The 16,079-nt window shown below is 37.6% G+C and overlaps 1 protein-coding gene across 2 annotated transcripts in view; it reads left to right on the top strand.

The window, feature by feature from the left end:
• SPESP1 (sperm equatorial segment protein 1) overlaps nucleotides 1-15,330 on the top strand; it is a 35,626-nt gene extending 20,296 nt beyond the window's left edge. Inside the window, exons 1-2 of one of the 2 annotated variants that reach the window (XM_055320277.1) lie at nucleotides 1,881-2,024; nucleotides 10,516-15,330. In XM_055320277.1, coding sequence (XP_055176252.1) covers nucleotides 1,901-2,024; nucleotides 10,516-11,555 — 1,164 coding nt within the window. In that variant the 5' untranslated portion in view covers nucleotides 1,881-1,900 and the 3' untranslated portion in view covers nucleotides 11,556-15,330. Of the gene's footprint in view, nucleotides 1-1,880; nucleotides 2,025-10,515 lie in introns of those variants that run through there. The other variant, XM_055320278.1, reaches the window with a different exon arrangement.
• Nucleotides 15,331-16,079: the final 749 nt, after the last annotated feature.

Below are 16,079 nucleotides of genomic sequence, written 5' to 3'. Positions count from 1 at the left end.
CCAGTAGCTGTATAATAGAGCTTCTGAATTGGCTTTCTGACATTGAATTATAATCCAGATTTTGTAACTCTGTGGGAGAGAAGACTGTTTCTGATTCTTTCTTTTTTTTTTAATTTTTTTTTATTTATTTATGATAGTCACACAGAGAGAGAGAGAGAGGCAGAGACACAGGCAGAGGGAGAAGCAGGCTCCATGCACCGGGAGCCCGATGTGAGATTCGATCCCGGGTCTCCAGGATCGCGCCCTGGGCCAAAGGCAGGCGCCAAACCGCTGCGCCACCCAGGGATCCCTGATTCTTTCTTTTGAAGTGAGGTTTTCCTTCTAGTCATTTTGCTCAGTGCAGAGTGGCCAAAAACAAGTTGTATTGGGAAAAGGAGAAAAAGGGAGAGAAAAAAAAAGGAAAGAAAAGAGAAAAAGAAAAAAGAAAAAAGGAAAAACAGGAAAAAAGAGAAGAAAAAGAAAGAAAGGAAAAAAAGGGGTGGGGGAAGCAAACAAATCAAAAAGCAATAAAAAAAAACAAACAAACAAACAAACAAAAAAAACCACGGGGGAGTATCTTCTGATTCTGTAGACTTTAAGTCCCTTGACTTCCCCTGGAGCTTGTTGTCCTTCTAGCTGGTCTTCTGGGGGAGGGGCCTGTTGTGCTGATTCTCAGGTGTTAGCACATGGGGGAGCTGCTCCGCCCCTGCTTGGTGCAGGGCTCAGTGGGGGTTGTTTACCCCGTGAGGCCCCAGGAGGAACAACCGCGGTGGCGGGGCCAGCTCTGGAGCCCTGGATTCAGCTCCCGCAGTAACTCCGGAGCTCTCCGTCTGCAGGGCCTGGATGCTCCGGGGCGGGGCCGCTTATCTGCTCAGCTCGGGGCAGGAGTGTCCTCGCTGTCCTGGGCCCTCCGGAGGACCTGGGCCCTCCCGGCCTCTGCCTCTCCCGGGGGGAGGCCGGATCCTGGGCTGTGTCCCGGCGCCCTGTGCTCCCGGGGCCTGCGCTGTTGGATTCGCGCTCCCGCCCCGCAGCCCCCTCCGAGCTGCTCCGGGCCGCACAGCCTCCTCTGTGGAGCCGCCGCCCGAGGCCCCCCAAGCTGCTCCCGGGCCGCACAGCCCCCTCCGCGGAGCCTCTTCCTCTGCCCGAGCCCCTCCGAGCTGCTCCCGGGCCGCGCAGCCCCCTCTCCGCGGAGCCGCCGCCCGAGCCCCTCCGAGCTGCTCCCGGGTCCCGCCGTGGGCGCTGCAGCCCTTAGGGAGCTCGGCGCACTCCCCCGGGGCGCAGTTCCTCTGTTACTGTCCCAGGGAGCCCGAGGGCATCCCCGCCCTCCTGGGTCCTGCTCCAACTCCCTGCGAGGCCTTTCAGCCCAGGAAGGTTGGTGCAGCTCCTGCTCCTCCGGGACGGGGCTCTCCTGTCCTGGGGACACTCGCCCCGGCCTTAGCCCGGCTCCTCGCGGGGCCCCTCCCCCTTGGAGGCCTTTTGTTTCTTTTTTTATTTTTTCCCCCGTCTTCCTACCTTGATAGAAGCGCGAACTCTTCTCACTGTAGCATTCCAGCTGGTCTCTCTTTAAATCTTAGGCCGAATTCGTAGATTTTCAGGATAATTTGAAGGTTATCTAGGTAATTTGGTGGGGACAGGTGATTTGGGGACCCTACTCTTCCACCATCTTGCCCCTCCTCCGGAAATACTTATTTTAAACAGAAGTTTTGTATTGCATTGTTGATTGAAGTTTTATATTGCATCACTCATTTTAAATCAGATTTTATTATTTTCCTCAAAATAAACTCAAAACTAAGTTACTTTTTGCTTCTGTGTGAAGTGAATATATTATATATCATTGACTGTCAGTTTCTGCCCACACTTTGTAGTAACAAAAATATCAAATTTGGATCAGTTTTAGATATTTTTCCAAAGAAGACATAAGATGGCCAACAGACACATGAAAAGATGCTCATCAACACTGATCATCAAGAAAATGCAATTCAAAACTACAGTGAGATACCACTTCACAACTGTCAGAATGACTAAAATCAGCAAAGAAACAACAGGTGTTTGCAAGAATGTGGGGAAGGCAATCCTCTTGCACTGTTGGTGGGGTTGCAAACTGGTGTAGCCACTGTGGGAAATAGTATGGAGTTTCCTCAAAAAGTTAAAAATAGAACTACCCTACAATCCAGCAATTGCACTATATACCCAAGGGATACAAAAATACAAATTTGAAGAGGTACATGCACCCCGATGTTTATAGCAGCATTATCTACAATAGCCAAATTATGTAAACAGCCTAAGTGTCCCATCAACAGATGAATGGGTAAAGGTGGTATTTATATATACAATGGAATATAACTCAGCTATAAAAAAAAATGAAATCTTGCCATTTGCAATGACATGGATGGAGCTATAGAGCATTATGCTGAATGAAGTAAATTGTCAGAAAGACAAATACCATATGATTTCATTCGTATGTGGAATTTAAGGAATAAACAAGCAAAGGGAGGAGAGAGAGATGCAAACCAAGAAACAGACCATAGAGAACAAACTGATGGTTACCAGAGGGGAGGTGGGTGGGGGATTGGTGATATAGGTGTTGGGGATTAAGGAGTGCACTTGTCATGATGAGCACCAGGTACTGTATGGAAGTGTTGAATCACTATATTGTATACCTGAAACTAATATTACACTGGAATTTAAATAAAAATTTTTAAAAAGTGGAAAAAGTTTTTGGATCAGTTTTTATTTTTTTTTTATTTTTTTTTATTTTTTTTATTTTTTTTATTTTTTTTTTTGGATCAGTTTTTAAAAAATTCTAAATACATCTTAATATATTAAAGAGATTTTCATCCAGTTGACAGCAGAGCAAAATTTCACATTTTATTTACATGTTGATTGATTGTATTTTAATATTTACATGTATTTTAAGAGGGTTGTATTCCTTCAGGACATTTTTTTTTGTGGCGGTTCTATTTTGCCACAATCCTTGTGTCATCTTTTTATGACAATATTGTGTAATTGTTATGTGTACCTGCTTTGAAATAAGCCTCTGTTTGAATGCCATTATTACCACCTACAAATCAAATATAATCTTAGGCAAATTACTTATCCTTTCTAAGTGTCCTCATTTTCCTCTTTATAAAAACCCTCCACATTCAAAGCCCGTAGTACAATGGCTGGCACATAGTAATTGCTCAGAGCTATTATGGTCTTTTCAATCACTGTCTTCCAATTTTCCCCTTCAGATTTCATGCCACTTTTTTTCCTACATTTGTTTTACAAATTTGTTAACTTTCTTATTAGTCCTGTCATGTGACTAATTCTCCCTGTATTGTTTCAAGAAGAGAAGTGCAGACAGTCTCAAACACATCTATGACATCCATATCTGTGATTCTTGTTAAACCTTAAGCCTACTTATGAGGGAGCCATCCTGCTTACTAGAGGCACTGAAAAGCAACATTACAGTTTCTTAAGGCGGAAGGGGTTCTTGTCTTACCCACATTCTGAGACATTGGCTGTTTGGTTGGATCAATAGCTGGTAAAGATAGGGATATTATAAAGCACACCAATGTAAACTACACATATCCAAAGTATAGAAACTCAACTTCTAGCAGAGTAGTCTGGTCTTTGTAAGAATTTGAATTTTGTTCATCTTTCTAGTAACTTCTAAAGAATGGGAAAAAGCAGGTTTTCATACTGGCCAAGGCTATTTGTCAGGACATTTGAGGCTTGACTATCTTTTACTACCTTACCTGCAAACATTTGTATAAAGATCAAATTGATTGGCAAGAACAGTCCTGATTAGTGGAACTGAGAAGTCAGTATGAAGTATGTAGAGGTATATAAGTAGGAGGTGGGAAGTGTGTGAGGAGAAAATAAATTCAACACTAGAACAATATGGACAGGATCTCTGGGTGGCTCAGCGGTTTAGCACCTGCCTTCAGCATCAGGCGTGATCCTAGAGACCGAGGATCGAGTGCTGCATTGGGCTCCCTGCATGGAGCCTGCTTCTCTCTCTCTCTCTCTCTCTCTCTCTCTCTCTCTCTCTGTGTGTGTGTGTGTGTGTGTGTGTGTGATGAATAAATAAATTAAAAAAAAAACAATATGGAGACAAAGAGTCCATGAAGAAGAGAAGAAAAACAAGGTAGAAGATAGGGTGCTGTATTGTTGCACAGCCATGAACAGGCTTTTTAATGTTGCCTAAGTAACGTATAAAGGGATAATGAGTACTTCAATTTTTTTTAGGAATCAGCCAGCAGAAAGGATCTCCTTTTTCTGTCCTTTGACAATCTAATTTACCTAATAGTAAACTGGGTGTCCTCTTTACTGCTCTGAGAGGGATGAAGCTAAATGATTAAAAATGGAATGTTTAGCAGCCTGTAATCTAATGGCAATGCCTTTTTGAAAGCATTTAAGACTTTGTTGACTACAGATTTTAGATGTGCATGTGAAAAGTGACCCAGAATTAAAATTTTTCCAAAACAGACATAAAAAAATTTTATTACGGAAAAACTTAAAATATATACACAAGTAGGAAGAGTGGTATAATCTGCATGTATCTATAACCAGCTTCAGCTACTAACCCATAATTAATTTTGTTTCATTGATATGTCCACTCATGGTCCTTTCCCCTTCACATTCCTGGTCCCCCTTCCCAACTTCTCAGACTTGAATTCCTTTAGAAACAAATTCTATACATTGCATAATTTCATCAGTAAATATTTTAAAATGAAGCACTGAAATATAAGTAAACACAATAACACCGAGAATTTCTCCTAAAAAGATAATAATTCCTTAGTATTAGCAAATATCTGGCCAGTGTTCAAACTGCCCTGATTCTCCCTCTTCTAGTTTGTTTGCTTGAAGTGGGACTCAAATAAGATTCATACATGTAATTCATTGATGTATCTTTTAATTCCATTTTAATTATTTTCCTCCTTAATCTCTATTTTTGTCCTTGCAGTATAATTGTTGAAATTGGGTCAGATGTCTTATAGTTTCCCACAGTCTAGATTTTGCTGATTATATCCCTGTGGTCTAGTATATATCTTCCTTTGCTGTCCCAGGCATTTTCAGCATATTGTTAGTTAGATCTAGAGAGACCTGTTAGAATCAGGTTTTGACCATTTTTGCAAGACTGCTTCATAGGTGGTATTGTGTTATTTTATCAGGAAATACATAATGTCTGATATATATCTTTTTGTGATATAAATAATCATTGATATTGATAATCATTGCAAATGTCACATTTATAATTATAGGTGGCTTCTTCATTTCTTAGAATAAGTTTATAAATTGAAACTTCCCTCAGAGCTATTTTTCCATATGCAGTTGCGTCTGTTTCTGTATTTCCTATTTTGTTCTATTCTTCTGTATATTCATGTGCAATGCTATACTATTTTTATAACAGAGGCACCTATAATAGATATTTTAATATCTATTGGGGCTAGTCCCTATTTTTTTTGGCTATTCTTACTCATTTTTCCTTCCAGATGAACTTTTCTCTAATTCCAGAAAACAATTAATGATATTTTGTTAGAAGCATATTAACTGTACACATTAACAGGGAAAATATGACATCTAAGCATCTTTATGATATTGAATCTTCTTGTCTAAGAACAAGGTATATCTTTCCATTTACTAAAGCTTACATTCCTTTATCAGTTTTCTGTGGCTGCTATAACAAATTACCATAGACCTGGTGACTCAAAATAACAGAAATTTATTTTCTCATAGTTTTAGAGGCTGTAAGTCTAAAATCAGTTTCACTGTAGCCAAAATCAAGGTAAAACAGAGCTGTGTTCCTTCTGCAAACTCTAAAAGACAATATTTTGATTGACTCGTCTAGCTTCTGGTAGTTGCCAGCATTCCATGTTTTATGACCCCTTCACTCTGATCTTTGCCTCCTCATCCATATTACCCCCACCTCTTCTGTGTGTCCAACCTCTGTCTCTCTCTTATAAAAATGTTCATGATTGGATTTACAGTCTAATGAGATAGTCTAGGATAATCTGTCAAGATCCTTAATTTAATCACATCTGCAAAAGCCCTTTTTTCTTATAAGACAACATTTACAGGTTCCAGGGATTAGAACCTGATCTCTGGATGCCTATATTTAGCCTAATGTAATTACTCCTATAGATTTTGGACATGTCTTTTTAAACTTATGATTAGATACTTTCATTATTTGTTATCAAAATATCATCTTTTAACTGGTTTATATTTGTATATTGATTTTTGTATGTTGATTTTATAACTTGCTACTTTACTAAATTAAATTCTCTTACTCCTTATAGTAGCTTTTCAAAGGATTCTTTTGTGTTGTCTAGATATCTATTTGTATCATCTATACATAAACATAGTTTAACCTTTTTCTTCCCAATTCTCATGCTTCCAGTTATTTTCCATTGTCTAATTACATTGACTAATACCTTCAACACGATGTTAAATAGTAATGGAGATATTAGTATCCTGATCTTATTCTATATTTATATATATATATATATATATATATATATATATATATATATATATATATAAAGATTTTATCTATTTACCCATGAATGACAGAGGTGGGAGGGCAGAGACACAGGCAGAGGGAGAAGCAGGCTCCATGCAGGAACCCAACGTGGAACTCGATCTCGGGTCTCCAGGATCACACCCTGGACTGAAGGCAGCGCTAAACCACTGAGCCACCTGGGCTGCCCTTATTCTGTCTTTATCAGGAAAGCTTCTAGTGTTTTTTATAGATAGGATCCAAGGCATATTTTTAATATGTATATTTTTTAATTTGAGGGATTTAACTTTATATTTTAAGATGAGAAATTTCAGCAGTTATCTTTAAAGAGCTTTTACTTATTTTTCTTTCAAGGGCTTTTAAGGAGTTTTTCAAGATCTAATTTATTTGGTTCTAAAGGGCAGATGTAGTATCTTAATTTCATAGTTAAGTAAATGTTGAGAGAAATTAAGTAATTCCCAAGGTTATGATGCTAGAAAGTGATACAGGCAGGACCAGGATCAAAAAAAATTTTTCACTGCTACATATTTATTTTACTTAATATTTTCCTCCAGGAAAACCTGGAGGAAGAACAATGCATTATATAGATTCAAGACACTGTGTTACAGACCTATGAGATAGATTCAGGACAATGCGTTACATACCTATGAAAATACATACATAAGCTATTTTCCTTTTTAAAATGTGAGTTTTAAAGGTTTACTATAGTAAGCGATTGGGAGTGTGTGCTTGTGTATTTTTAGAGAGTAAAATATATATAAGTAAGTGTCAAGTTCCCTTTAATGATCAACTTTAATCTCATTTCCTCTCCTCAGAGGCAATGTAGTATAAACTCTGAGGGTTGTGGGGTTTTTGTTTTTTGTTTTGTTTGTTTGTTTGTTTTGTAATGCTAGTGCCAAACTTAAGCTTTGATTGTAGAGGCATTCATTTCAAAGAGCTGTCCATGTCAAAGCTTAAACACGTTGCCAGCCACTTGCCTAGATAAAGAGCCGGGCCACCTCTCCCTACTGAGGCTCCTTTGTTTTGGAGATCTTATTAATTGATTTTGATAACTGACTTTTTGGCCAGGTGTTTTTTTCCTCTTCCTGAGCTTCAAATTCATGCTCTTATGTTTTAAATTCATCAATAAAGAGTGAACCCTAGGGCCCCCACATTTGACCCTAATAAAAGGAGAACTCTTGGCCCATATGCACTCTCTATCTCCCACCACCCTCTCTCTGTCACTGTCTCTGGCTCCTCTGCTTTCCGGGCGCCTGCGTGGGCTGGCTCTCTCTGTCTCTCTCTCTCTCTCTCTCTCTCTCTGTCTCCCTCTCTCTCCTCTCTGTTTTTCTTCCTCCATCTCCCTCCACCTCCCACTGTGTGGCCACAGGTGTGCTATGTAATTTCCAGGTCTTATAAATAATAAACCTTTATTTTTCAAAGTTTCCTGAGAGTTGTTGCTGAAGGGGGTCTTGCAATCATAATAAGAACCACATGGGGTCAGCCCAGTTGTAACATTGATTTGAAAAGGGGGAATATCTGTGGGTAGCTCACTCCAGGGCCCAGGTGAGTGCCACCAGGCATTTCTAGCCTTCGGCCTTACTAAGGGATAGGCAGAGACTGGCACAAAATAAGCAATAACCTACAAGGGTTAGGTATGTTAGCCTTCTAGTCCATTTTTACAATTCCACAATTCATAGACAAAATGCATGATAATGTGAAGGTGATTTTAAGAAAATTATTACAATAGTAATAATATATCAAAATCTACCTCCTTTTTTCGCCTATCATCATTGTATGGATCTTGATGTATGCAAGGCTTTTCTAAGCATAACAACATAAAATGCAGAATCTATTTTTAGAATCTAGCTCTCCAAACAAGTCTGGCATCTTTCCACTATCACTTTGCCTCATAGTTTAGTTCTCATTAAGAAATTTTTTAAATTAAAAAAATACTTTCAATTTTGCCTGGAGAGGGAGGATTTAGGTAGGAGTTATGCATTAGAGTTTGGTAAAATGGGACTTATTTTCTTGAATTAAGTCAATTTATATCCTTGATAGTGGCAAAATTATTTCAAAATGACATGTAATACAAAAGAACAGCAATTAAAATTAAAAACTATCTTAGGAGAGGGGAGTTGAGCAGAGTTTCAGAATATCTTATTCAAAAATCTTTTTTGCTTTTCCATGTTGGCTTCACCAACCACTCAGAAGCAGCAAAATACCAGTATAAGTAGAACTGCCATTTTGTTTTAAGAGTTAAATGTTGATGGTTTAGACCAGGAATTTGGCAAACTTTTTCTGTAAAGGGCCAGATAGTATTTTCAGCTTTGTACACCCTATGGTCTCTGTTGCAACTACTCAATTCTAATGTTACAACCCAAAGCAGTCATAAATAATACATGAACAAATGGGCAAGACTGGCTGGGTTCCAATAAAACTTTATTTACAAAACAACTAGGTGGGAAATAAAGGCAAAAGAAAAAAATTAAATTTCCTTACAACTTACAGCCCATTCACAAGTCCTTGAGACTGGCAGAGTGACTTCCCTCCAGGAACTCAATTCCCTTGATGTTGATAGTTTGCTAAGGGCAAAAGGCAATCTTAGCTTAACATTATCCCTGCCTCCTCTAAGTCTCCTTTAACATATAATAATAGTTCCTTTGGAAACTTACTCTCCCCCCCCCCCGCCCACCCGCCCTCCGCAAGATATATGTTAGCCATCATCCTTCATGTGTATGGCCCACTCATAATACATCTGAAGGGTCTCATGGCTAAGGTTTTACTAGATAGTAATAAATGATCTTTTCCTAACAATAGCTAGCCCCTTCAAAGTCCTGGAAACCTTCCTTCCAAATTCCTTAAAGACTTATACTATCCCTAACCCCCTTCCAACTTGACACTTTATAATCAGCCACCCCTCAAAATCCCAGTGGAGCAATTTGTGCCCATGGGTGCTGTCCCTGTGCTTTAATTAAACCACCTTTTGCACCAAATAGATCTCAAGAACTCTTTCTTGACTGTTTGCTCTGAACCCTAACATTTCCACATCAGATATGACCCACAGGCCATTGTTAGATCTGTTTTTTTGTTTGTTTGTTTGTTTGTTTTAAGATTTTATTTATTTATTCCTGAGAGACACACAGAGGCAGAGACACAGGCAAAGGGAGAAACAAGCTCCTTGTAGGGAGCCTGATGTGGGACTTGATCCCCAGATCCTGGGATCATATCTTGAGCCAAAGGCAGATGCTCAACCACTGAGCCACCCAGGCGTCCCCCATAGTTAGATCTTTGCTGGGTTGAAGGCAGTAGTATACTGGTAAATGATCAACAACTGGCTTTTTGGAGGGACTGGTAAGCCCAGATTTATAGCATTTGTCTATTCACATGACGTAAATACTCCCACCATAGTTGATTTCAGGGTATGTATTTGGTGTTACTGAACAGGGACATAGAAAGAGATAAAGAGTGGTACACTATTACATAGCATCTCTACCGTACATCTACACTAGATGTAAATAACTTCAAGACCATAGGTAATAGTAAAATGACAAAAGAATAAGAAGTGATGAATTTTGGATATTTGTTACCTTTATTTTGAATACAGTGTATTTTAATTGTAAATTAAAATTATTTTAAATAATGTCTATGTTTAACATTTGGCTCACAAAATTCCTTAAAAATTTAATGACTGGTTTTGGTGAGGCAGTATGAACCAATTCTAGCACACCACTGTGGTGAAGGATATAATAAAGAATTTTGTTTTAATAATCTGCCTACTGAATCATATGGAAGAGTAAAAGCAAAAAAAATACAGAGAATTGTGTTAACATGCAACTTTTGCACTAATCTTGTTCATCTGTTTTGTTAATCTGAAAAAAAAATTTTTTTTTACTTAAGTGGGAATCAACTGAGTCAAAGGCAAGGTACTTTCTTTTTTTAATCTTAACTTTTAAGTGATAGCATATGAAGTCAATTTAGGTCAGTAATTCTGTTAATATGTTATATATAATATTAAGTGTTATTTACTGTTTGATTTTTTTTTCCTTAAGGCATAACCGTGACGCCTGACGAAGAACAAAACTTAAATCATTATGTAGAAGTTTTACAGAACCTAATACTGAGTGTTCCTACGAAGGAGCCAGGTCATGAGAAAAAATCAAAGTCTCCAAATAATGTTTATTCTATAGGACCGAAGGTATCAAAATTAAAGGAGATAATCACACATGGAGACTCTTCAACTGAAAATGATGTTTTAATAAATCCTGCCGGTGAAGAAACCACAGCTTCCCCTACTGGAGGCTTCACACTGGAAGTAAGCAAGAGAAAACCTACCGAAGTTACAGCATTCTGGTCAATTAAACCAAATAATGTTTCTGTTGTTTTACGCACAGAGGAACCTTATATTATAAAAGAGCCAGAGCCAAAGCCAGAGCCAGAAACAAAACCAACTGAGGAACCAAAGCCATGGCCTGCTATTACCAAAGACTACATAAGTCCAGATGCCACCTCAGCCCATCCGTCTGTCACCTCTTTAAATAGGTACACTGACTTGGATACCATCACAGAACCAGAAGACGTTCCTCAGCTCTCAGGTGAATATGAAGTGAACAAGCCTGAGTTACAAACATTTGTAAGACAGCCACAGCTTTTGAGTAATGATGACATTTTGAAAAAAATTTCAGATATTAGGTCACAGGTACAACGGGTACCTCTTGCTGAAAGCCACAAGCCAGAATACAGAGAGGACATTCGAGCCTCTAGAGAGCATCTAAAACGAAGCCTTGCGTTAGCAGAAGCAGCAGAACATAAATTACAAAAAATGTACAGATCCCAGCTATTACCACTAGGACAAAGCAGTAGTGGAATTGAGGACATTGAAAGTTTTATTAACATGCTGTACAATTCCAGATCTAAATTACCTGAATATTTAGATATTAGATATGTTCCACCAGAGATGAGAGGAAAGGCAACTACAATATACAATACATTGAGAAAAATATTATGTGTAAGTCGACTAGAAACTCAAAACCTTATTAGGGAGTTATTAAACAATAATATAAAAATGTTAAACCTACTTGATATTCCATGACAAAGTTGATTTAAGGGAACTGTGCATTTGTTTCACTGGAGAAATAAACATATTAGTGATTTACAAGTTGGATGAAAATATTTTCTATCGTTCAATGTGCTAACATCTTTACATGTCATATATTATAAAAAATTTTCATATGCCCTAAAGCTGAATAATTTAAAATAAAATTTTGGTTCAGGAGTTTGTAGTTTTTTTTCTCATTAACTTTAATTAAAAGTTGTGAAGATCTAATCTTTAAAATGTTTAAGCTTTGATTTTACTTGGTTAGTTAAATTCACCCATTTTATAAGAGTTAAGAGACTGTGTGCAATCTGTATATAGACTGTTTTAAATAATTTAATATAAATATAAAATTTTAGTACATATGGTCTTTATTACTCTTCCAGAGAATCTGAGTTTTCTGCTTGAATAGCAAAGTTGGAACTTGAATCAGCACTTTTATTTGTATATCTGTCTGTCTCCTTTGAAAGGTGGATGATATATGAAGGTACATCCCTGTTTCTTTATTAAGTACTTTGGAGTATCAGTGAGTGACTGTAAATTGGATTTGAAATGTAGCCATTCTCACTCATTTCCTGTTGTTTGTTTCGATACCTATACAGTGAAGCACTGCAAATCTTTTGTAGGAGTATGACTAACATGATTAAGGTTAACTGGGTAATATTGTGATTATGGCGCACATAATTTCTCTTTCGTGATTTGACCAGCATTATATTTAAATTCATTTATTTATTCCTTCATCAAACCAGTCATTTATAGTTCAGTGGAGATTTATTGACTTTATACTATGTGCAGAACAAAATGCTAGGCTTTGGGGATATAGTAAGACCTATTTCCTTCTCTCTTGGAGATTGTATTATAGGAGGAAAGACAAGACATTAAATAAATAACTTCGATAATTTTAAATTCTCAGTTGTGACAAGTTGTTACGAATCCGTGAGAAATTTGACCTCACCTAGACCAAAAGAGAAAGTAGCATTTAAGGTGTGATCTGAAAGGTAAGAGTGTGTACACAGGGAAGCAGCATTCCAGGCAGAGGGAGCAGCAAGTGTGATGCTCTGAGCTGGGAATGAGTATGGCAAGTTCAAGAAGTAGCTGGAGTGTAGAGAGGTAAGGCCCTTCTACAGAACATCTCAAGGTGAGATGGGATTGGAACAGACTCTGCAGGACTTAAACTGTATACGTATTGACAATGCTGGCTGTTCTCCTACGATCAGTGAGAAGCATTTGTGGATTTTAAGCAAAGGATGAGTATGATTAAATTTGTCTTTTTAAAACACTCTGGCACTGGTTTTGGAGGTAGATTAAAGTAGAAGTGCACTAGGTAAAGGGCAAATTTAGTTTGGACTTGTTTGAAAGAAGTGTTCATTTAGGGACGCCTGGGTGGCTCAGCGGTTTGGCACCTGCCCTACCGCCCTGGAGTCTCGGGATTGCGTCCCACATCGGACTCCCTGCATGGAGCCTGCTTCTCCCTCTGCCTGTGTCTCTGCCTCTCTCTCTTTCATGAATAAAAAAAAAAAAAAGAAGAAGAAGAAGTGTTCATTTAGAAGTAGAATCAGCAGTGTTTGGTGATTGCATGGACATGGAGACAGAGTAGCAGGGTTCAAAAATAATTCCTCTACAGTTAGCTATATCATTAAAAAGCCCACATAGGTTTTGTTTCACAGCAATACTCTACTGTTTCCTGTTGCTTGTTTTTTTGTTTTTTTTAACTGTGTGTATTGCTTGTTTATAAAATTAATTTTATCATGGAAGATTTCAAGCATGTGAAAAAGTAAACAGATTAATGTAATAGACCTATGTACCTAATGTCCAGTACAACAGTGATCTACTAATGACCAGTCTTGTTTCACCCAAACCCTCACCCTTCCCCCTTTCTCCTATTTTATGTTGAATTAAATCCCAGATACTTTTTCATTTCGTTTGTAAATATTACAGTGTGAAGCTCTTTAACTCTTTTTAAAAAAATGACCACAATATCACCACACATACAAATATAAAAATTCTTTAGTTTATCTTCAGATATCCAGTCATTGTTCAAATTTCCAACTGTCTAATAATTTTTTTAAATTTAGAGTTTGTATGAATCAAAGATCCAAATAAAGTTCACACATTGAGATTGGTTGATTTGACTCGTAAGTCTTTTAATCTGAAGAGTTTTCTTCCACTTCTCCCCCACCCCTTGAAGCTTATTTATCAAAGAAATTGGTCATTTGACCTATAGTTTTACACCTATGGATTTTGCTGACTGTATCCTCATAATGTCATTTAGTATGTTTTCCTGCCCTCTCTATTTCCTGTATATTGATAGATGAATCTAGAGAGGCTTTATTAGACTCATGTTTGTCTCTTTTTTTGGTCAAGATAGTATAGATCACCTAGTTGTGTTTACTTTTGTATTTATAGAGCAGTCTGTGATGTTCATTACCTAGATAGAATGTTGATCAGGTGTTGCAAAATGAACATAACATGCCTTCCTGATTAGCGGGAATATCTCTATAATGAGACACTTCCTCTATTATTTGATTCCCTAGGGGTTCAGTGTGTATTGGAAAGACATCAAATCTTTCTCTAACAGTTTTCAAAATAATTAGTTCATAAAAATCCTTCAATGGTGACCTGCTTTTTTCAATTAGATCTTTATTCTTTTCGAACAGTTGGAGGCTTACAGAGAAATTGATCAGAAAATACAGAGTTCTCGCATGTCTCTCTCTAGTCTACCATAGTTTCCCCAATTATTTACATCTTATATTAGTGTGGTACATCTCTTAAAATTGATGAACCGACACTGATACAGTACTATTAACTGAAGGTCCATAGTTTACATTAAGGTTCACTCTTCCTGTTGTACATTTTATGGGTTTTGACAAATGTATAATAACACATATACACCATTACAATAGTAATTGTAAACCATACACAATAGTTTCACTGCCCTAAAAATACCCTGTGCTTCACCTATTCATCCCGCACTCTTCCTCCTCCATCCCTCCAATCCCTGGCAAAACTGATACCTATTTTTTTTTTTAAGATTTTATTTATTTGAGACAGAGAGCATGAGCATGAGCAGGGAGAGGAGCAAGCAGGGGGAGAGGGAGAAGCAGGCTCCCCACTGAGCAGGGAGCTTGACCTGAGGCTCCATCCCAGGACCCTGAGATCATGACCTGAGCTGAAGGCAGACACTTAACTGACTGAGCCACCCAGTCACCCCAAACCGATATTTTTACTGTCACCATAGTTTTCCTTTTCTATGACATCATGTAGTTAGAATCATTTAGCCTTTTAAGATTGGCTTCACTTAATATGTTTTTAAGATTCCTCCATGTCTTTTTGTGGCTTGACAGCTCATTTCTTTTAGTGTTAAGTAATATTACAGTGTATGGATGTACCATACTTTATATATTCAGCCTTTGAAGGACATCTTGATTACTCCCAAGTTTTGGCAATTGTCAATAAAACTGCTACAAACATCTATGTGCAGATTTTTGAACACAAATTTCAGTTGTGCCAGTTTGTTTCACACCTTTGAACATATAAAAATTAACAAACCTTTATATTTTGGCCAATCTGATAGATGAAAAGTGTTATCTAGTTATTGTTTTAATGTATATTTCTTTAATTATGCGTGAGGTTGGACATCTTTTTATATTTATATTTTTATTTCTGAAAATGGCTCGTTCGTGTTTCTCTACCAGTTGCTTTTCCGTAGCAATACATACAACCTTTTAATGTAACAAGGAAATTGGAATTTTGTGTTATAATTTTGCAAATATTTTGCCTACCGTATTATTTGTATTTTGATCTTTCCATGCAGAAATTGAAAACATTTATAAATCAAATTTATACCTTTTTCTTTGGGTGCCTTCATGTTTTTTGTCTTACCTTTCCCACTCAGATTTTACAAAATTCTTCTTTTTTATTCTCATGTTTTAATGGTTTTACCTTTTTAAAAATAAACATTTTTAGAGCAGTTTTAGGCAAAATTAAGCAGGAGGTGCAGAGAATTTCCATATATATACACACATGCATGGCCTCCCCCATTATTGCTTTCCCCCACCAAAGTGGCACCAAAGTGGCACACTTGTTAAAATTGATAAACTTACATTGATGCATCATTATCACCTTTAAGTCTGCAGTCACTCTTGGTAGTATACATCCTGTAGGTTTGGACAAGTGTATAGTGACATGTTTTCATTGATACTTTATAGTATCATAAAGAGTAGTTTCACTGCCCTAAAAATCCTCTATGCTTTGCCTACTCATCCCTCTCTCCCCTCAACCTCTAGCAACCACTGATCTTTTTACTGTCTCCATAGTTCTTTCCTAGAATGTCCAATAGTTGGAATTATATAGTATGTAGCTTTTTTAGATTGGCTTCTGTCACTTAATAATGCACATTTAAGTTCCTCCATGTCTCTTCATGGCTTCATAGCTCATTTAGTTTTAGCTCTGAATAATGTTCCATTGTCTGAATGTACCACAGTTTATCCATTTGCCAGAAAAGGACATTTTTGGTTTCTT

This window comes from Nyctereutes procyonoides, unplaced genomic scaffold, assembly GCF_905146905.1.
Source record: "Nyctereutes procyonoides isolate TBG_1078 unplaced genomic scaffold, NYPRO_anot_genome, whole genome shotgun sequence".
NCBI classification, from domain to species: Eukaryota; Metazoa; Chordata; class Mammalia; order Carnivora; family Canidae; genus Nyctereutes; species Nyctereutes procyonoides.
This window is presented reverse-complemented; position numbering and strand designations above follow the sequence as displayed.